General features: G+C 39.6%; 2 protein-coding genes across 2 annotated transcripts in view; one reads left to right on the top strand and one right to left on the bottom strand.

The window, feature by feature from the left end:
• Positions 1-22,147, bottom strand: part of LOC117535187 (N-acetyllactosaminide alpha-1,3-galactosyltransferase-like) — a 32,878-nt gene extending 10,731 nt beyond the window's left edge. The window contains exon 1 of the mRNA XM_034199577.1: positions 22,041-22,147. The gene's annotated coding sequence lies outside the window, so the exon portion shown is untranslated. The remainder of the gene's footprint in view (positions 1-22,040) is intronic.
• Positions 10,230-13,031, top strand: LOC117535186 (E3 ubiquitin-protein ligase TRIM21-like). Its single transcript, XM_034199575.1, has 2 exons — positions 10,230-10,418; positions 11,015-13,031. Exon 2 carries the CDS (start codon positions 11,017-11,019, stop codon positions 12,667-12,669), a length of 1,653 nt encoding a protein of 550 aa, XP_034055466.1. The 5' UTR covers positions 10,230-10,418; positions 11,015-11,016; the 3' UTR covers positions 12,670-13,031.
• Positions 22,148-22,535: the final 388 nt, after the last annotated feature.

The raw sequence follows: 22,535 nt of genomic DNA, 5'->3' as shown, positions 1-22,535 counted from the left end.
AACTACTATGAGCTGCTCTGACCCTCGGTCCTGACGGACTCCAACTTGTGTTTATTAATCAAACAAATAAATAAACACAAGGATAAGTATGTGTTATTGTTGAGTAAATAACAGTGTGTGGTTTAGAAAATAATACAAAATTAGAAGGAAAAAACGATGAAACAATACAGATTTCAGTTTTCTGAGCCCCTACTCTCCCCATAACTGACGGCAACAAAAGTCCTACATTATTCAATTAAAATAAAGAAGTAAAAACAATAAGTGTGGCTTGATATTGAGTAAGAAGAAGGTTGATAAACGCTGTGAGAATGGATCTGCGGAGAGCATTTCACCGTGATCCCAATTTGTCTATTACCAACGTTCAGGGAGCTCTATGCAAGTCAATGGGACGCCCTGCCCGTTGAAAACTGACTCTCAAGGTACCCTGTCCGTAATAAAGTAACGGGGAGGGGCCCTGACCGACCGTCAACCTGTGACGGTTTGGGAGTGAGAACGTGTTGTTCCACTAGCAGTGATTGGATATTGTGCGGCTGTAGAGCAGAAAACAGTGGGGCTGATATCAGTGAGATATCACTTTTACGAGTGAAGGCAGTCACTATAACACTAAAACTACTCTTTACAATGAGGTAACCAGTGACGAGCCGTGACTTTTATACCTAGGCCCTCTGACCCCCCCTCACAGCGACCCTCTACCACACAAAACAACACCATTTATATAAACACCTATCATGACAGGGCACCCACAGCCAAGTAACAATTACAAATGAATTAAGTCGGCACGGCGGCCCACATTGAAAATGACTTAGGCCTACCTTTGATGATCAAATCACTGAACACAAAGTCCATCCTCCTGTCCTTTTGGATGAAGCACTTGCTTCAGCTGATCCTTTGCCACTCAATCTTGAAAATGACTCGGTTAATAATTTCGCAACAATGTTATCACTATCACTGAAGTGAGCCATCATGAACGAACTTATGCTAATTATAAATCTATCGATCGTAAATCTATCGTTTAGATTTATGATTCAAAAATAATAAAAGTAGGGTAGACATGTGGATATTATCCGCTGAACAAAACGTGCATTTATCTAACAGGTTCGTTTTCCACAGACCTTATTTCGGGCTATTTTCTAAAATCCTCTGGAGAAATCTCACTGCTTTCTGTCGAGGGAATCCGAGCGAAGCTTACTTCCGGGTTTTAGGGCGCGTCACTTCACCCTTGCATAGACCTCACAGCGGGCGGAACTTGTCATAAAGTCCGCGAAAATAAAGCCCGCCCATTTAGAGGGAAGATATGATTGGTAAATTGTAGTGTCATTTGACATTACTCTCTCGTTGAGTTACTATAGCTGGCCCTCTGTGAATGTAGAGAGGGACCAACAAGCTCTCCCGTCTTCACATAACTCGCAGAGACGGCATTTAACCCTTCACATTCCAACAGAAACTGAACAGGCAGATTCGAAGGATTTATTTCTTTGAAATATTATTTTAAATACAATTAAATCAAGTTATTTTGGTAAAAATAATGAAAAATGTAACAACAACAAAATATTGAAAAAAATATTAAAAATAAATTGTTATTTTTTTAATGTTTTCAAATATTATTTTTTAGAATATCTTAGGCCCTCACAGAGGGCCTAGAGGGCCCTGACGGCTCGCCACTGGAGGTAACTAACTGCAGAGTTTAGTATTATACAAGTATTTATGCCAACAACTAATACAAGGAAATATTAGGTTTGATTTAAAGATATTTTTTAAGGATATTACAGTTAGACCTACCATTTGTTTCCTATCAACTTGATGTCCTACATTAGTTTGCATTGTGTCAACACTTATGTGTGTGTGTTGTGTGTGGTAGAAACAATGGGTGAAATGTGATGAGGGTCACATGACTTGGGGCTGAGAAGCAGTGTCAGACTCGCAGTAAAAAATCCACTGGACGTTTTGGTTGCTCTTTCAACATTTATTTACCAGCAAAGACAAAACAAAATACGAAAACAATATTTAACGTAAACTTAAACAGATCCTAATAATCCTTCTTTTTGGTAAACATAAGGCTGCGTCTGTGTGTCAATGACGGTATTGCTGCCACCTGCTGCCCTCCCGTCACACACCGCACCTCCAACTTAAAGCTTTAGCCCCGCCCCTTTCACCTGAGCAAAGCGCACCTCTCACTGAAACAGAAACATTTATTAATACAGGTTCCAAATAAATCAAAACAAAATAAAACTTAAATGCGGCTCCTACACACACATTAAACCCTCCTTTTGTTGTACTTTGAAAACATGCCTTTTCAAATGGTTTCCCTCCCAGTACATTTTCATAATCATTGAACTAAACAAGAGCTCAATGTGAAATGGATTAAATATGTTGTCTTTCATCCAAGATAACAATCTTCACGTGCATTTTCATAATCATCCCAGTACATTTTCATAATCATTGAACTAAACAAGAACTCAATGTGAAATGGATTAAATATGTTGTCTTTCATCCAAGATAACAATCTTCACGTGCATTTTCATAATCATCCCAGTACATTTTCATAATCATTGAACTAAACAAGAACTCAATGTGAAATGGATTAAATATGTTGTCTTTCATCCAAGATAACAATCTTCACGTGCACAATTTTAAATAAAAATAAAAATACTAATTTCAAGGTCACTGGTCTTTGTTTGTTGTTTGTATTACGTTCCCTTCCGAACTAGGGGAATCAAAGGGAAGCAACACAACCAGATTGGTATTGGTAATTATTATAAGGGGTTTATTTTAGACAGCAATGTAAACAAACGGCAGGCAGGCAGCCTGAAACAAACAAAGGAAGGACTCTAACACAGGAGTCTACTTATATGTGGGGAAAATAAATACACTAACTAAAGAACGAAACAAAACCTCACTTCAAGAGTGGTACAACTAACAAAGGGAGTCTACACAAAACACAGCTAAACTAAAGGCAACAGTCACAAATCCAAACTATACTCTAGGGGTGGGCAATTCTTTTTTACAAGGGGCCACTTCAGAAACTCGAGCTGTGTTGGGGGGCTGAATCAAAAATAAGTTGAACTTAATTCTGCTCAATATACATTTTCTCCCATTATAGAATGCAGTATATTACATGTGTTTATGAGCCGTTACTGGTAATCAAAATAATAAGAATGTTCCCTTACAATAAATATAAGAAATTGTGGAGTGGGCCGAATAGGAAAATACTCCTATAGAGGTAATAAACATTAAAAACAATCATTGAATCAGTATTTAATTACATTGTTGACACGTTAATCTTCACAACCCAATACTGAAAAGGTGTTTTACAATATGTAAAACATAATAAATGAATCAGCTTTATACAAAAATAAATGAGTGTTTTTGATTTTCAGTTAATTTGACTTGTTCAGTGAGAAAAATCCAGTCGGTCTTGGGCTTGAACAAGTGCACGGAAATCTGGTTCAATGTCTGAGGTGGATATGCGAAGGACAGCTGAGAGGTGATCATCAGTGATAGAGGATCTGTATCTGGATTTGTTGAACTTCATCACTGAGAATGTCTGTTCAAATGTGTAGGTAGATCCAAAGAGGACCATCATCTTCTGAGCACGTCTCCTTGTGTGTGGAAAGTTCTCCTCTTTCAGGGAAGAGTAAAACTCAGGCAGTGAGACTGACCTAAAGTGCTCTGACAGAAGTGTGTCAGACTGCAGGTCAATGAGTTCAAGCTGAACATCACTGGGTGCTTCATCCACATGGCATGTAAATGGGGAAAATATCTTGTTCATTTCATTCTCAACTGTTTTGAAGTCTTTGAATCGCCTTGAAAACTCACCATGCAGTGCTTCTAACATGGATGAGTACCTCTGGAGGTGATCAGCTGATGGTGTAGCTTCCTTCAGTGTTGGCAGTGAGAATGTTGTCCTCCATGTGGCTTGAGAGAAGCTGCAGCTTTCTCATGAAAGCCTTCACTGCACATGTCATGCACAAAAAGGCCCTTGCCTTGCCGTTTGACATTTAGTTCACTCATTAGTGCAGTCACATCTACAGTAAAACCAAGGTCTGCCATCCAGTCTGCTCTTCTCTCGGGTCCCATACTCTTTTCAGCACTTTGCCCAGGCTGAGCCACCTGACAGCTGCATGGTATGTCACGATGTTCAGTCTCACTTTCCTCCAAAAGTGCAACAAACTGTCTGTGATTCAATGCTCTTGCCCTGATGAAGTTAACTATTTTAGTTACAACATCAACAACATGGTTAATTTTTAACACTGACTTACACAACACTTCCTGATGTATAATACAATGTAAAAATGCCAATTTCTGCTCAGGGTTAATTTCTGTCACTTTATCCTGCATTCTCTTCAATAGTCCAACATGTTTCCCTGTCAGATTTGGACATCCGTTGTCACGCCTGCCAGCTTGTCCCATTTCAGTCCCAACTTTTCCACACATGCATTTACCTCCGTGAACAAATCACTCCCTGTTGTTGTCCCTTTCATTGACTGCATGGCTGCCAGCTCCTCCGTGATTTTGAAGTCCGGAGTTATCCCACGTAGGAATGTGAGTAGCTGGGCAGTGTCACGTACATCGCAGCTCTCAGCCAAAGCCAAGGGAAAAAAGTCAAAGTTGACCGCTCTGTTCTGCAGCTGAAGCTCCAGATTTCCTGCGATGTCCTCAATCCTCCTCGTAACGGTGCGTCGGGAGAGGGGCACTTTCTCAAATGCCTCCTTTTTCTCCGGGCATATTAGTGCAGCGGAGTCCAACACACACTCCTTAATGAACCGAAAACGGTTTACTTTGTTTTGCAATTGTGTGGGATAAGACATAACTTGTCTTGACAGCTGCATCTCTGGATGTGGAATGTTTTGTGAAAAGTTGTTGTTGGCTTTGCAGCTTAGCTAGCAAAGCATCCGACTCCTTTGCCCGCTCTTCCACAGACAGGTTATTGTATTTATCTGCGTGTTTGGTAGCATAGTGGCGACTCACATTGTACTCCTTGAACACAGCGACCTGCGCACCACAAACTAAACACACAGCTTTACCTTTCACTTCTGTAAATTAATACTTAGCGGTCCATGTCTTCTTTTTTTGCCGTTTGCGGACATTTCGAGGACTAGCCGGCCAGCATGACTTGTAGCTGTTCACCGCACGTGCGTTTACGTAAATAATAAAAAAAAATAGCAGCACCCTTTTCAAAATAAAAGCAACACAGTTAGAAAAGTATTTACGCCATGCAAGCAATACAGCTGTGTTGCTTTTATTTTGAAAAGGTTGTTTTTTTTCATTATGTTATAATTTATGATCAACCTCAAGTGGGCCGGCCAACGGGCCGGATGTGGCCCGCGGGCCGTAAAATGCCCACTGCTCGAAACACTAAATAACCTACTCTACACTCTGCTAACACACAATATCACACGGAGATAGACACACAAGATTAACCACAGAATGAAGAGCAAAATGCGAGAGGCGTCTGTTCACTCAACAGAGCCTCCGGAGTGGTAGTTGTTCCCGGGCTTTATAATCATCTGCAGCAGGTGTGCGCCGCCGGTGCTCTGCGACTGGAAGACGTCGGGTCCGGCGTGCTCCAATCACGATCTTCGGAGGCGGACCAGAGGATGGGCAGCCAATGACGTCAGGGCTACTGCGCAGCTTATTTAAATATTACACACACAGCTGAAAACATTCACAGGCAGATTAATGAGCAGACAGAAACAGCAACCGTAACAGTCTGAGTAATGTTTTCAGTGTTATTTCAACACATCCTCACTCCCAGGTCGGCCTATGTTGACGTTATGTCAAGTCCCCTGTGTCGGCTTTTTCCAACACAAGGGGGGGGCCCTTAGCGTACATTTTCAACTTTCCGGGATGTCCATAGGCTTCTTTATAGCTCCCTAAACATGTTGTAGACGACTTGAGATCGCGAGCGAATGCTACCCGCAGATCCATTCTCACAGCGTTTATCAACCGTTTTCTTACTCAATATCAAGCCACACTTATTGTTTTTACTTCTTTATTTTAATTGAATAATGTAGGACTTTTGTTGCCGTCAGTTATGGGGAGAGTAGGGGCTCAGAAAACTGAAATCTGTATTGTTTCATCGTTTTTTCCTTCTAATTTTGTATTATTTTCTAAACCACACACTGTTATTTACTCAACAATAACACACAATTATCCTTGTATTTATTTATTTGTTTGATTAATAAACACAAGTTGGAGTCCGTCAGGACCGAGGGTCGGAGCAGCTCATAGTTGCTTTAGAGAATTTTACACCCGGAAGTAAGTATTCTCTCCGCTTCGCTTGACAAACCGCGTGATAGTCCTCAAGCTCTGTGATTGGAGAGTGTGCTTCGAGGGTTACGCCGAGCGTCGAACAGCACTTGAAATGGGATGGAACCACGACAGACTGTCCAAAACTGGATTTCAACGGGTCCACCGCGTCCCCCCCTCCCCACCCCGTCCCCAGAACTACACATGCTGGCTATTGTGTGTTTCTCAACATGTTCTCTATCTATGGCACGTCTCTACTGGGAATTGTAGTTTTAAAAGACGTTTTCGTATTTCCCATAATAAGAAGTTGTCAGTATTAAACTGTCTACACCCTGGAGGTTTAGGCGATAGGAAACACTCACATTTAAAACATATAATTAATAAATGGGTGAAAATTGCTTGTGCCCATAATGGGCAGCATTAACATATACCCACATGACAGCTAAGGTCAGAAGAGCTTTATTTAACAGCTGGTCTTATGTCTGTGACCCCTCCTGTTGTTAATTGATAAGCCTGAAACCTGCACTTGTCAAGGTTCAGAGGCACATTTTGCAAATCTGGCAGTAGCCATCGATCATCTTAAGATAAGATATACTTTATTGATCCCAAGTTGGAAACATTTGCGTTACATCAGCATGTGTAACAGTTGTAAATATACAGTGGTGTTTATTTGTAAATCATTTAGTATAATCACACAAATTCTGTGTTTTATATTTAATAATTCTGTGTTCTTTATTTATTGAACATTCAATACCTGACAAGGCCGGAGATTAAAAACTTGGGTCACAGGTTCCTCAACAGTGCATTACAAGACATCTATCAATATGTGTGTATACCTCCACCATTAAACTGTCGTAATCTGCAAATTTCTTATACTATCTACATACATCTTATAAGAGTATAATACATATGTATAATATCAGTTAAAATAAGTGCTTACACATACAGTAGTTAACATTGCAGGAAAGCAATATATTAGTACCTTGTCAGGCTTATTTATACCCCCAAAGCTTTTTTCTTATTCAAAATAAGACCTTAACCTAAAGTATTCTTTAATGTTTAAATAAAGCCTTATTAGTTTGTCTGTCTGTGTCTCCTATTAATATCTAATAATAAAATTAATACATTTCAATAACGTGCTTTAACCACCAGGGGGGTATACTACGAAGCAGGATTTTCGCTTAGCCGGCTAAATTCAGGGAAAACTCGGGCTTTCCGGCCCTACGAAGCTGGTTCTCTTTTTAGCAGGCTAGATCTCCATGGTAACTTATGCTTAGCGGCTAACCTGGTCGGGACCAGGTTAGGTTGCAGGCTAAGAGCTCAACTCAGTGAAAGCACCGCCTGCTGACCAATCAGAGCTCAGTGTGCGGAGTTTAAAGCGATCAAGTCATATTACAGGAGAAAGGAAATACAGAAAAGCTGCCGTCGCAGGAAAGACGGCCGGCAAAAATCACCGACTGTGTGAACGTGAACATTAATAGAATATCACCTCCCATCTTCAGAGCAATCTGACTATTATAACATTAGCGTTAAGAACACTTACCACATATCTACTACAACATAAGTAACCGGATCAGAGTAACATTAAGTACAGTCCGCGGCATATCACATCATAATGTATCATATATTTTCTTATCTGAGTCAGCTGAGCCGTATCTGGCCGTGCAACACTCACAGTGTCACATAGGCCTAATGTATGCAGAAGTATTATTTTAAGCAACAGTTAACGAAACACTCGAGACAAATGTAATTAAAGTCAGATCGTGTCTTAGCAGTGATATCATAAACCTGTTAATGTACGCATTCAAACACTTTTTCTTTTGCCAGCTGTATTCACCTTGCAGGTGCAGACTATGTGGCTTTTATCCTGGATAAAGTATTTAAGTCATGGATGTTTAAAGTTTAACTTCTTCATTTTTGACTAGTATTAAAGTTCACTTTTCATTCAGGAAGTATGACGCTGCGCTGTCAGTGCGCTTCTCCATGTCTGTGATTGGTCGAATGCTCCAAATACCACCCCTTTCATGTGAACGCGCACCTAACTAGATAGGAAACGGCTGGCTTGAGCGATCCACTTGATAACCCGCGTCGTAGTACAGTTTAGCGAGAGCGCGTATGTTTTGGATTAGGCCAACCGGCTAACTCAAACATATCCAGGTTAGGTTGAACCAGTTTCGTAGTATAGGCCCCAGGTGTACCTTTCTATCAGCTGTGCACCGTTATGGTGTACATATACCAATATACTGATTGGATCAAATATAAAAGTCAGCCGAATTAGTGTTGATACTGCAAAGAGACTTGTATTGTGAAGATTTTGTTTAATTGCTGATATATTTATGATCCACGTCACATATTCAGTTTCGGCGGCAGTTATTCCTGTTTGTCTAGAAGTCTTCTCATCAGGGCTCTATAAATAGAGAATTACGGCATATGTAATATTCAATGCAGCCGAACCGTGTATTACAATGCCGTTATGTGATGACCTTCAAAGAGAAAAGCAAGCAAACTCGGAATAAATTATCATTTATTTAAAAAAAATGTTTTCGTATTTCACATCAACAGGAAGTCCGGTTAACTAAAATGTCCGTGCGGAACAATACCCCAACCCATAGATCCGTGGGTGAATAATGTAATCACCACATTGCACACATCCCTTCACTTTAAAATGTATATTTACATGAAAGTATTTTGTGAGGCCTTCTTCAATGTTTTTAAATATAATTAGGGTTGTAGTTGAAGAGTTTGTAAATTATTATTATTAATACAGATACAGATACAGATTTCAGTATTCTGAGCCCTTACTCTCCCCATAACTGACGGCAACAAAAGTCCTACATTATTCAATTAAAATAAAGAAGTAAAAACAATAAGTGTGGCTTGATATTGAGTAAGACAAAGGTTGATAAACGCTGTGAGAATGGATCTGCGGGTAGCATTCGCTCGCGATCTCAAGTCGTCTACAACATACGTTTAGGGAGCTATATAGAAGCCTGTGGATATCCCGGAAAGTTGAAAATGTACGCTAGGGCCCCCCCTTGCGTTGGAAAAAGCCGACACAGGGGACTTGACATAACGTCAACATAGGCCGACCTGGGAGTGAGGATGTGTTGGTTATTTATATGACAGGAAACAAGTCTTAAAAACACAATAGGAAAACATGATGGGTCTCCGTATGTCAAGGATCAAAACCAATCTATAAATCTGGCAAGATTTAAAAAAACATGGCAAATAGCCTTTTATTTTATTTTATATTTCAGTGGTTCAAAACTCAGTATATGTATATGTGAATGTAAGCAGGATTACATTTGAGCTGATTTTAGTATCTAAACAACCATAATTGCTGTTTTATTTGTTGCTCAAAGTTAAGCATGAAAAATCTCCTCACATTTTCATAAGGCCTTTCAAGCCAGATTTAAAAATAGTCAAAAAATGGCATTGCAAAAATAGTACTGTGGTATTTAATGCAAGTTCAACAGGATAATACCAAATAGACCTCAGCACTGAGTTCATTGTGTTTTTGCTTTTTGTACTACATTGCAGTAACACACTTCCACCACTTCCTTGATGGAGCACAACACAAAGGAGAGATAAGCATGGAGTCACTGTACTGCAAACCAAACACTGATATATGTGGAGACACAGTTTGTGACAAACATGTACAGGATAAACTCTCATGTTGACCAAGGACAAATGGGTTTTTCCAATGGTGGTCAATGTAATAGTTCAACTATGACCATGCAACCTGCATTCATTTAATTTAATTTCAAACCTTTATTTAACCAGATTGGTCCCATTGAGATCATAGATCTCTTTTTCAAGGGAGACCTGCAGATGTCTTTGTCAAGAGATTTTAGTTTAAACAGCTTTTGACACACCTCATCCCTCCCATCTGTAAAGCACCAGCTTTGCTCCCTAACTATCAGAGAAAACCTGGTATTTCTCAATGCCCATGCAGATCAGAGGGAGGGAACAGACCAGCAGACAGTGAGAGGAGGAGCTACAGTGGAAAGAGGAGAGCTTACACGTCACACTCAGGAAATGAATGTTAAGTTAGTCAGAGAGGCAGCCACACTGCAGTCGAGACTAGTCTCCGTTTCTGTCTACAGAAAATACAAACTGAGTTAATCAGATCTTTCTCAACAACACAGCAGAGTCTCTGTCAAACACTGGTGAGTACATCTGATTATATTTACACTGTCAACAAGAAGGATTAACACTAAACTTCAGCTCTACTTCAGCTCCTTTATGTCCAACTTGTTTTTCTCAATCAACATAACCATATATATGATATAGAGTCCACTCTAAACAGCTTAAACAGTCTCTTTCTATCAACTACTTTAGTAACTTGTAACTGAATCTCTGTGGTGAGGAGTTTTGATTCACTTCTGCTCTCCTGCTCTTATTACATTTTGCTGATCACTTCCTACATAATGCTTTTACCCATTTCCTCTAGCTGTTTCAAAATAAAAATATTTCCATTAGAGAAACAGTTGGAGTCTTTTGATGTGAAGCAGCTCGAGGAAATTAATAATTATGGTCACACAGTGAGAAGAGCAGTGTTATTTTTCAATAGAAAAATGATCGAGAAAACCTATATTTTCATAGCTGTTAGCCAGAGTTGCATGCTTGGCCCTGTCGGAGTTAAATGATCACGGCTGCTCATGGCTTGTTACAAGTTATCACACTTATTTCTTTAAAACAATATATGATATGAATTGATGATTGATGTTTCAAATGTTTTTTCTTTTCGTTCACATGTGTGTAGATATGGCTGCTGCAAGCTACCTGCCATCTGAGGATCAGTTCCTCTGCTCCATCTGTCTGGATTTGTTCACTGTTCCAGTCACCATACCATGTGGACACAACTTCTGTAAAGACTGCATCACTGAACACTGGGATACAAGTGACAAGTACCTGTGTCCCATGTGTGAAAAAGAGTTCAACACAAGACCTGAGCTGCACGTTAACACTTTAATCTCTGGGATGGTCGCTCAGTTCAGACAGTCGGCTCAACAGAAAGCCAGCAGCAGCAGCAGCAGCTCAGAGCAACAAGTCTTCAAAGCAGGAGAAGTTCCCTGTGACGTCTGCACTGAAACCAAACTGAAGGCCCTGAATTCCTGCCTGGTGTGTCTGACCTCCTACTGTGAGACTCACCTGGAGCCTCATCTGACATCTTCAAGCCTGAAAAGACATCAGCTGATCGACCCTGTGGAGAACCTGGAAGACAGGATGTGTCCGAAGCACGATAAACCTCTGGAGCTGTTCTGTAAGACCGACCAGACATGTGTCTGTATGCTCTGCCATGTTTCAGACCACAAGATGCATGATGTGGTTCCTCTGAAAGAAGGATATGAAGGGGAGAAGGCCGATTTGGGGAAGACAGAGGTTGAAACTCAGCAGATGATCCAGGAGAGACAACTGAAGATTGAGGAGATCAAACACTCAGTGGACCTCAGTGAGAAAGAAGCAGACGGAGAGATAGCAGAAGGTGGTAAGGTCTTCACTGCTCTGAAGGAGTCTGTTGAGAGAGGCCAGGCCAATCTCATCAACACGATCAAAGCGAAGAAGAAAACAACTGAAAAAAAGGCTGAAGCTTTAATCAAAGAGCTGGAACAGGAAATCTCTGAGCTGAAGAAGAGAAGCTCTGAGGTGGAGCAGGTCACACACTCTGAAGACCACCTGCATTTTCTTCAAAGTGTCAAGTCCCTAAACATTCAACACCGACAACCCTCCAAGGACTTGAGAAAATTCCGCTTCACCCCAGCAGTATATGAGGGGACCGTGGTAAAGGCTGTGGCTCAGCTGGAGGAGACTTTCAGTAAAGAGATGAAGAAGCTGCTTGAAGGTGAACTGAAGAGGGTCCAGAAATATGCTGTAAATGTGACTCTTGATCCTGATACAGCACATCCCTGTCTCACCCTGTCTGATGATAAAAAAAGAGTTGAATATAGTGATGTCGAAGAGAATCTCAATCTCCCAAACAACCCAGAGAGATTTTCTGAATGTGATAGTGTTTTAGGAAAGCAGAGTTTCTCTTCAGGCAGATTTTACTTTGAGGTTCAAGTTAAAGGAAAGACTGAATGGTATTTAGGAGTGGCCAGAGAGTCGATCAACAGGAAGGAATATATCACACTGAGCCCAAAACATGGTAACTGGACTATATGGTTGTTAAATGGATATGGCTACAAAGCTCTTGCTGGTCCTTCAGTCCGTCTCTCTCTGAAGTCTCAGCCTCAGAAGGTGGGGGTGTTTGTGGATTATGAGGAGGGTCTGGTCTCCTTTTATGATGTAGATGCTGCAGCTCTTATCTACTCCTTTACTGGCTGCTCCTTCACTGAGAAACTCTACCCATTCTTCTGTCCTGGACTTTTATACTGCAGTAAAAACACTGCACCTCTGATCATCTTGCCTGTCAACTAATCACTCATCTTATTTCATGTTTTGATTTAGTCAGAACTGCATAGTTTCCATTTTATTTTCTACATAATAAGTTTACTGTGGTGATTGATTTACATTTCATTCGTTATGTATCCCATTAGATACAACACATTATTGGAAGCATTCGTTTACTCAATAATTATCTCATCAACACTTATTCTAACACACATATGGAGAATATGTGTTAAAGTTTTTATAAAGCCACAGATAATTACTTTAACTTCAAGAAGGAGCCATTGCAGGTTTTATATTGATTACTGGTTAAATAGCTTATGAATCAAAAACATTTGTAAATATCTGATTGTGAGTTAAAAACATTAAAATAAACTGCATGTTGAACACAAGGTCTGAAGTTTTTCTTTTTCTTGTAAAAATGCCTTTTCAAATGATTTCCCTCCCAGCACATTTTATAATCATTGAACTAAACAAGAACTCAATGTGAAACGGATTAAATATTTTGTCTTTCATCCAAGATAATAATCTTCACAAGCACAATTTTAAATAAAAAATACAAATATAATAATTTCAAGGTCACTGGTCTTTGTTGTTTGTGTGAGTAATGTGTTCAGTGTTATTTCAGATGACAGGAGACAAGTCTTAAAAACACAATAGGAAAACTTGATGGGTCTCCGTATGTCAAGGATCGAAACCAATCTATAAATCTGGCAAGATTTTAAAAAACATGGCAAATAGCCTTTTATTTAATTTTTTATTTCAGTGATTCAAAACTCAGTATATGTATATTTTAAGGTCAGCAGGATTACATTTTAGCTGATTTTAGATTCTAAACCACAATAACTGCTGTGTTATTTGTTGTTCAAAGTTATGCATGAAAAATCTCACATTTTCAAAAGGCCTTTCAAGTCAGATTTAAAAATAGTCAATAAATGGTATTGCAAAAATAGTACTGTGGTATTTAATGCAAGTTTAACAGCATAATACCATATCGACCTCAGCACTGAGTTCATTGTGTTTTTGTTGTTGTACTACACTACAGTGACACACTTCCACCACTTCCTGGGCCCTTTCTCATTTCATCAAATCCCACTCCTCGACTCCTCGGCCCTCCGGTAGTGACCCGGAAATTAATTTCAGCACGCCATGTTGAAGGACATCTCATTTCTCTAAATGCACTTCGAGGACCGAGGATCGAGCGTCGAGGAGGCTCTCTGGAGGAGCTATAACCGAGGATATCACAAATGAGGAGGGAATGGTTGAGGATCTAAGCCATGAAGCACCACTAGGAAAAAGTCACCATGACTGCCTGTTTTTCAAATTTCTATGCTACCATGAGATATGCGATAATCCAAACCGCAAGTTCATCCTTGATAAAGGAAATTATGAAAGCCTGAAACAGGAAATGATTGGGACAGACCTTTGAAAACAAGTCAGCTTCAGCACAGTGGGAGGCCATGGAAGAAAAAATCCTAACAAGTTGCAAGAGGCACATCCCTATGTCATCGAGAAAAAGTAAGAAAAATCGCTCTACTCCGGAATGGATGAAATGATAGAATCAAACATCAAATCAAATCAAAAAGTGCAGCTTACACCTTACAAAGGTTATCTGGTACAGAGAGTGACCGTTGTTCCTATGCAAAATTGTGCAACCAAGTTAAATGGGAGTGTCGGAAAGCTAAAAGAGAGCATGAAAGAAAAATTGCAAAGGAAGCTAAAGAGAATCCGAAAGCTTTTTATAAATATGCCAGAAGCAAGTTAAAAGTCAATGCCACAGTCGGAGATCTGAAAAAGGCTAATGGCAGCCTGGCTCAAAATGACAAGGACAAAGCCAATACACTAAATTCCTTCTTTGCTAGTTTGTTTACAAAGGAGGATACCTCATCAATACCAGACTTCCAGGACAGACCATTTAATACTACACTAAATAAATTGGACTTCACATCTAAGGACATCCATAAAAAACTATCGAACTTAGATGCCTCAAAAGCATCAGGACCGGATGGCATCTATCCCAGGATTCTCAAAGAACTGTGTGACGAACTAGATGAACCCTTACTTACCATATTTAAAAAATCGCTTGATGAAGGTGTGGTACCACAGCCTTGGAAGGATGGTCATGTAACTCCTATATTCAAAAAAGGTGACCGAAGCAATCCTGGAAACTATAGGCCTGTCAGCCTTACAGCAGTAGTATGCAAACTCCTTGAATCCTTGGTGCGTGATGCCGTCATAGAACATCTTGACTCAAACAACCTATTATCAGACCGCCAACACGGCTTCGTCCAGGGCAGATCCTGTTCAACCCAACTCCTGGCCTGCCTTGACATATGGTCTCGTACCCTTGACGAAAGAGGAAGTCTCGATGCCATTTATTTGGATTTCCAGAAAGCATTTGATACTGTACCTCACAAAAGATTACTGAATAAGCTCTATGGGTATGGTATCCGTGGAGACATACTCACCTGGATCTCAGACTTTCTCAAAAACAGGCGACAGAGAGTCTTTGTTAACGGGAAACCATCTGGATGGTGCCCAGTTCTCAGTGGAATTCCACAAGGTAGTGTCCTGGGTCCTGCACTGTTTGTCCACTATATCAACAACCTACCTGATAATGTGAGCTCCAGGGTCCAGATGTTTGCAGATGATACTAAAGTCCTCAAGGAAATTAAGTGTAAAGAGGATGCAGAAAAACTCCAGTCAGATCTCAGAGAAATACAAAGATGGTCCGAGTGTTGGCAGCTCAAATTCAATGCAGCAAAGTGCAAAGTAATGCACTTAGGTTTTCTGAATAAAAAATATGAGTATAATATGGGTGATAATTCAAACACTATAAACCTATCTGAGACTCAGAATGAAAAGGACCTTGGTGTGAATGTTGTCAATACCCTGACATTTAGTGACCATATCCGTCGGGCAAGTAACAAAGCCAATGGTATCCTAGCAATGATCCGCAGATCATACACTTATTTGGACTCTGACGTAGTACGTAGTTTATACATCTCTCTTGTACGGCCACTCCTCGAGTATGGGAATGTCGCTTGGTCCCCCATGTACAAAATGGATGCTGAGCTCATCGAGAAAATACAGAGAAGGGCAACGAAGCTGGATCCAGAACTAAAGGACCTACCATATCAAGAACGACTGCAACGTCTTAAAATCCCGAGTATGTATTATAGAAGGGCGAGGGGAGATATGATCGAAGTTTTCAAATATCTCCACAACATCTACAAAACATCATGCCCACTACAACGGGATTATAACACCAGGACTCGTGGACACTGCCTCAAGTTGAAGAAACAGTACTCAAGACTGGCTATCCGCCGCAACTTTTTCAGCCTGCGTGTGGTTGACTTGTGGAATGATCTGCCAGAAAGCGTTGTCACATCCAAGACGGTTAACTGTCTCAAATCCCGCCTCGACCACTACTGGTCAAACATCACCTTCACTTTTGACTATGTGACTGTTGCCAGCATCCATAGTAAATAAAGAATCAGTGATCTACTCAATTATTTATGAGCGACTAAAAGGCCTTAGGCCTATTACAGCCGTATCCTATTGATTGATTGATTGATTGATTGATTGATTGATTGATTGATTGATGGGTCCTCCACGGCTCCTTCGTGGATGCATTTCCGGGAACAGAGATGTTTCAAAGAGTCGTGACACACGGCCGGACTTATCTCAGCTAATCACAGCTCTGCATGCATCCCCTGGATATTATTTTATTAACTGCTTTCATCGCGACGCGATGTTTACAGTGAGAACAGCTGTGAGGTCCGTGCAGAAAGCAGAGCAGTGTGTATAATATATATCACTCAGTATAACAGGCCTACTCTTTTTATTTGCTTTAGTTTTAGTAGATATCTACAAACAAAGAGTCAATATTTTTCTAAAACCATTTAGTGCTTCACATAATAAAATACACAACGGCTGTAGCCTGTTTTAGGAACTGTATGTGCGTGTGTGTGGTACAGTGTGAGCGTAGATGCAGCGGACAGACAGGTCTCAGTTGGTTTGGTGTCCTCTGCTTACTTTTAATACTTGTAAATACAACTTTTGGCCCGTAATTTATTTTCCTCATTGTAGCGACCAGAGAGGGGGGGGGGGGGGATATATCCAGTCTCTGATATTATTACGTTATTATCAGAACACATCTGTCCATCAGACAGAGGGCTGCTGTGCCTCCTGTCATCATTAATGGACGTCTCTTTAAAATGACCACTCAGAGGAGAGGAGTTCTCATTTCTCTAACCGCCTGCTGCTTCCCCTCCTCTCTCCTCGGTTCCCCTCCTCGGCTCCTCCGCTCGCATCTCCTGTGGGCGGGACTAAGTATCGAGGATAGGAGTCGAGGAGAGGAGTCGAGGAGGGGAGTTAGAGAAATGAGAAAGGGCCCTGGTGTTCTGGCACAGAGTGTCCACTTGATGGAGCACAACACAAAGGAAAGATAAGCATGGAGTCACTGTACTGTAAACCAAACACTGATATATGAGGAGACACAGTTTGTGACACACATTTTTCAATGGTGGTCGATGTAATAGTTCAACTATGACCATGCTACCTGCATATGTCTTTGTCAAGAGATTTTAGTTGGAGGCAAAAAATAAGCCTGATGTTACAAGAGTTTACATTTTTCTAACAACTCTAAAAATGCTTAAAGGCATCCATCAATGATCCTAATTAACCAGGAGAGCTAAGGGTAGCAAGTGATATCAAGTATTCTTACTCTTCTGCTTCTCATAGAGTGCCTACAGAGCTCAGTGATTCCCTTTAACAAAATAAACTCATCTATGTACAGTAACATCTTCACCTCATGTAAAGACAGGAAAACTCTGAAAGTTGAGAAACAAAATCCCTCTAAAAAGAGCTGCAGTAACAGGTAGTAGTTGAGAGGGATAAGACACATTGGTTTCTCTCAAAAGGAACCTCAAACTAACTGACTTCATCAGGTTTTCTCGACAACAGAGACTCTGCTAAACACTATCTCTACAGCTGATAATGTTAACACAACCCTGTCTCCTAAAAATTACATTCCCACAGAACTAAACTGCATTCTCAATTACGTTTAGCCAGAAACGTATTTTCTCCCACGTTACGTTCGTTATGAACGTATCTCAAATAGCCTACGTTTATTTTCTACATATCTTTACCATTTATTGTCTTGCTTATAATAATGATAATAGTCATTTATAAATATCATTTTAGAGCACACATTTGAAATCAGTAGGCGAGGCTGTAATTTCGCCAGCTGTTACTCTCATGAGCGAGGCAGAAAGTAATAGTTGTATGATGCCAAAAAGCTGCTGTGTCGTTTATTGCACCTCAAACATTAAAACAAATCCAGAGTTACGTGTTTCTGTACTTCCTCTAAGAACAAAGGACAGTAAAAGAAGATCTCTGTGGCTTCAGGCTTGATCGCCGTTCAAATGACAGCGTTGGTTTCCCCAAAAGTGGGCGGGGCTGTAAAGTGACGTAGATTTTACTCTCATATATTATTCAAAACCATTCTATTTATTCTAACGTAAATTACATGCCAGTGTTTTTATCTTTTTATTTATTTGTTTTTATTTTAAATCGTATAATGTCTGACTTTTTTTGCCGTCTGTGAGGAAAATAAATGGGGCTCAGAGCCTCAAAATACTGAAATCTGTATTTTTTGTAATCTCTTTTTCCTTCTAATTTGTTATTCTTTTCTAAATAACACACTGTTATTTACTCAACAATAACACACAATTATCCTTGTTTTTATTTATTCGTTTGATTCTATAATCTTGGGCTTTTTAGCCGTAAATAAAGTCACCGGAAACAGACGGGACATTTCGAGCGATACACACCACAAACCCACTGAACAGATCCTCAGCTTGAAGCTCGTTAATTGGATGTTTTAGCCGCAATGCATGTTGGGATATGATGTTAATGCGATATGATATCCGAAAACATTTAAAAAAAATAAAATAATACTTTATTCCAAGGGTTCTTGCTTTTCTCTTTGGAAGTCATTTGGCTGCATTAAATATTACACATCTGCCGTAGTTCTTTATTTATAGAGCCCTGGTGAGAAGACTTCTGGACAAACAGGAGAACTGCCGCCAAAACTGAATATGTGACGTGGATCATAAATATATCAACAACAGTGGCGAGCCGTGACTTTTATACCTAAGCCCTCTGACCCCCCTTCCCTCGAAAAAAAAGAAAATATATTATGTCACAGCGGAATATCAAAACAGAGGCCCGGGGTGCAAAACGCATCAATGACAGCGAAGTTATTTTGGTAAAACTAATGAAAAATATAACAATAAAAACATATTAAAAACAAATATTTAAATATATATATTTTTTTAATGTTTTCAAATATTATTTCTTAGAATATCTTAGGCCCTCACAGAGAGGGCCCTGACGGCTCGCCACTGATCAACAATTAAACAACATCTTGCATTTATTTTCACAAAATACGTCTCCTTGCAGTATCAATAGTAATTTGGCTGACTTTTATATTTGATCCAATTGGTAGATAGGTTATATTTACACCATAACGGTGCACAGCTGATAGAAAAGGACTTGTAGTTTTTAAAGATATTACTGATTTTCTTTGAATATAAGAATGTAAATACTGAGTTGAGAGAATAGTCAGGGGATTTGGGTGATGGGAGACACATCTATGGAATCACAATTGCAATAGCTTACCATTAAATGACGGATATACCTTTCTGTCTGTGATGTTTTCAGATATTAATGTGTAGAAGTAAAACATGAGAAATAGTATAGCAATATCCTGTCAAATTAAGTAAAAACATGAATAAAACTAGTAAACTACACATCTTCAGATGTTATACATTCATAAGTGTCCTACACTAATAATACAAAGTTATTATTAGTATGCTGTGTGTACCTTGTGTGCACCGCCTACTGGTTAAAGCACGTTATTGAATTATTTTTGTTGAATAATGTTATTTGATGAAAAAATAACGGAGTACATACTTTCATAGGGGGAAAGTAGAAGGTCAATGATAGAAATATAGAATATACAAAATCAAGAAGATACTGTAAGTGATCTCTACAATAATACAGTTTAGTGCCGGATGTACAAAGATATTAATAGGAGGATGTGCAAAACAGACAAACTAATTAACCTTTATTAACACATTAAAGAATACTTTAGGTTAAGGTCTTCTTTCAAATAAGAAAAAAGCTTTGGGGGTATCTATCTACAGATAAATATTAAGCCTGACAAAGTACTTAACGTCTAATATATTGCTTTCCTGCAATGTTAACTATGTTGAAGCACTTATTTTAACTGATATTATACACATTAATTATACTCTTATGTATGTAGATAGTATAAGAAATGTGCAGAATTTGACAGTTTAATGGTGGAGGTACACACATATTGATAGATGTCTTGTTGAGGAACCTGTGACCCAAGTGTTTCATTCATTGCATAACTACACCGTAGTTGTGTATATGATATGTCAATAAACCTTAGAAAATCTTGAAATCTTGAAAGGGATGTGCAAAATAGCAATTATATACAGTTTTTAATTAACTATTAGTAGAGAATAACGAGTAATTAATATACTTTATTGAGATCTGCAGATAAATATTTAGTCTTCTCAAGCACCAACTATCAAATATCTCTCCTGATTGTTGGCACTTGACAATCACCTTCCCTGAATTTGACTCAGGTGTAACTAAAGTCTGCTTTAAGGGTTGTTTATATTTCACATCATTAATCAGAATCTGCAAAGTAACTAAAATAAATGTAGTGGAGTAAAAATACCAGGTTAACCTCTGAATTGTAGTAGAGTAGAATTACAAAGTAAGCTGTCGTGTGGGTATATATTAATGCTGCCCATTATGGATACAAGCGATTTTCACCCATTTAGTAATTACATGTTTTAAATGTGTACACACCAATGTGTTTCCTATCGCCTAAACCTCCAGGGCTGTACACAGTTTAATACTGTCAACTTCTAATTTTGGGGAAAACGTCTTTTAAAACTACAATTCCCAGTAGAGACGTGCCATAGAGAACATGTTGCGAAACACAACAGCCAGCATGTGTAGTTCTGGGGGGGCGTTCGAGTCCAGTTTTTAATAGCCTGCCGTGGTTTCGTTCCATTTCAAAGAGCTTGACGCTCGGCATAACCTTGGCACACTGCCACTCTAACATCCAATCGCAGAGCTTGAAGATTAATCACAGGGTTTGTCAACGGGACTGTAGTCCCAAACGATAGCTGGGGATTATGTAGTGTCTTCTGCCATCCTAAACTCCGAAAAAATATTTGTTTCTCCGAATCGAAGGGGAAAAATACTAAAGCATTGCACACGATTTACACCAATCAATGTTGTGTAATTAACAAGGATAATCTGGTCTTCCATGAGCGTCAAATACCGCCGCAGATGAGAATACATTGCAATCAGTTGAAAGCTCTTTGCGTCCCTTTATGAAGCTGAAGGAGCCTCGGCGCGTCACAACTGCACGCCACGGGACCCTGACCAAGCGTCGCTCCTGGACATTTAGGGAGTGATAGTGTGTTGTTAGGATCTGTTTATTTTATGTTTTATTTTGGAATTGTCTAGGACTGTCGACTTCCTGTTTTTCATTGAAGGATGTTCACCCCCTGTCTGTCATGTGTGTATTTGTTTCCTGTCTGTGTTTTCCCTCCTGTGTGATTACCTGATTCTGTTCACCTGTGTCTTTGTGTTTTCCCTCCCCTCCACAGCTGTGTCTTGTCGTCTTGATTGGCCATGTGTGTATTTAAGTTCTGGTTTTCTGTTGTGATCTTGTGGGTTCCTTTTTGTGCTTAGAGGGAGATAGAGTTCCTGTCTCGTTTTTTGTTGATCCTGCTGTCTTGAATAAAGGTTTTTTGCTGTTAAACAATTGTCTGTCTGCACTTGGGTCCTCCCTGCGCTGCTCACCCCTAACAATTATGTCCACATCCTGTTGCGCAGACCATTTTATATTTAAGAATAGCACTGATAACAAAGCTGTGTTAACTTGATAACAAACTTTTTTTTAATTCCCTTTTCCTGCTTCGTATAAAGAGCTTCCTGCTGGTTCTCCTGGGGACAACTTTTATGTGAAACCGCTGGACAAAATCTAGGAGGTATTATGTAGGCTGCTTTCCTGCCTACGTAATACCTCCTAGATCTTGGGAGTTTAGCTTAAACTCCCAACCACAAAGATTCAGTTGAAGGTTACAAGTCCAGAAAACTGACACGGAGAGATTGTGAAAGAAGCTAGCAGAAGCTTTTAAAGTGGGCTATTGTATAGTTACCCTGAGGAGAGATAGCCGTAGTTATCTTGTTAACACTTTCCGAAGTATTACATTAAGAGTAGAGCCTTCACCTGAGTAGAGTTGCTTCTTGAAAGTGTAAATATAATCAGCTGTACTCACCAGTGTTTGACAGAAACTCTGCTGTGTTGTTGAGAAAGATTTGAGGAACTCAGTTTGTATTTTCTTTGAGAGAAACAGAGACTTGCCTCGACTTCGGTGTGGCTGCCTCTCTGACTAACTTAACTTTCATTTGAGTGTGACGTTGTAGCCCTCCTCTTTCCTGGATTTCTCTACCCCTTCCTGCCGGTTTTTCATTCATTGCATAACTACACTGTAGTTGTGTATATGATATGTCAATAAACCTTAGAAAATCTTGAAAGGGATGTGCAAAATAGCAATTATATACAGTTTTTAATGAACTATTAGTAGAGATAATAACGAGTAATGAATATACTTTATAGAGATCTGCAGATAAATGTTTAGTCTTCTCAAGCACCAACTATCAAATATCTCTCCTGATTGTTGGCAATTGACAATCACCTTTCCCTGAATTTTACTCAGGTGTAACTAAAGTCTGCTTTAAGGGTTGTTTATATTTCTTATCCAATGCATTTG

Source organism: Gymnodraco acuticeps, unplaced genomic scaffold, assembly GCF_902827175.1.
Source record: "Gymnodraco acuticeps unplaced genomic scaffold, fGymAcu1.1, whole genome shotgun sequence".
NCBI lineage: Eukaryota > Metazoa > Chordata > Actinopteri > Perciformes > Bathydraconidae > Gymnodraco > Gymnodraco acuticeps.
Note: the sequence above shows the minus strand (reverse complement) of the source record. Positions and strands in the feature narration are given on the sequence as shown.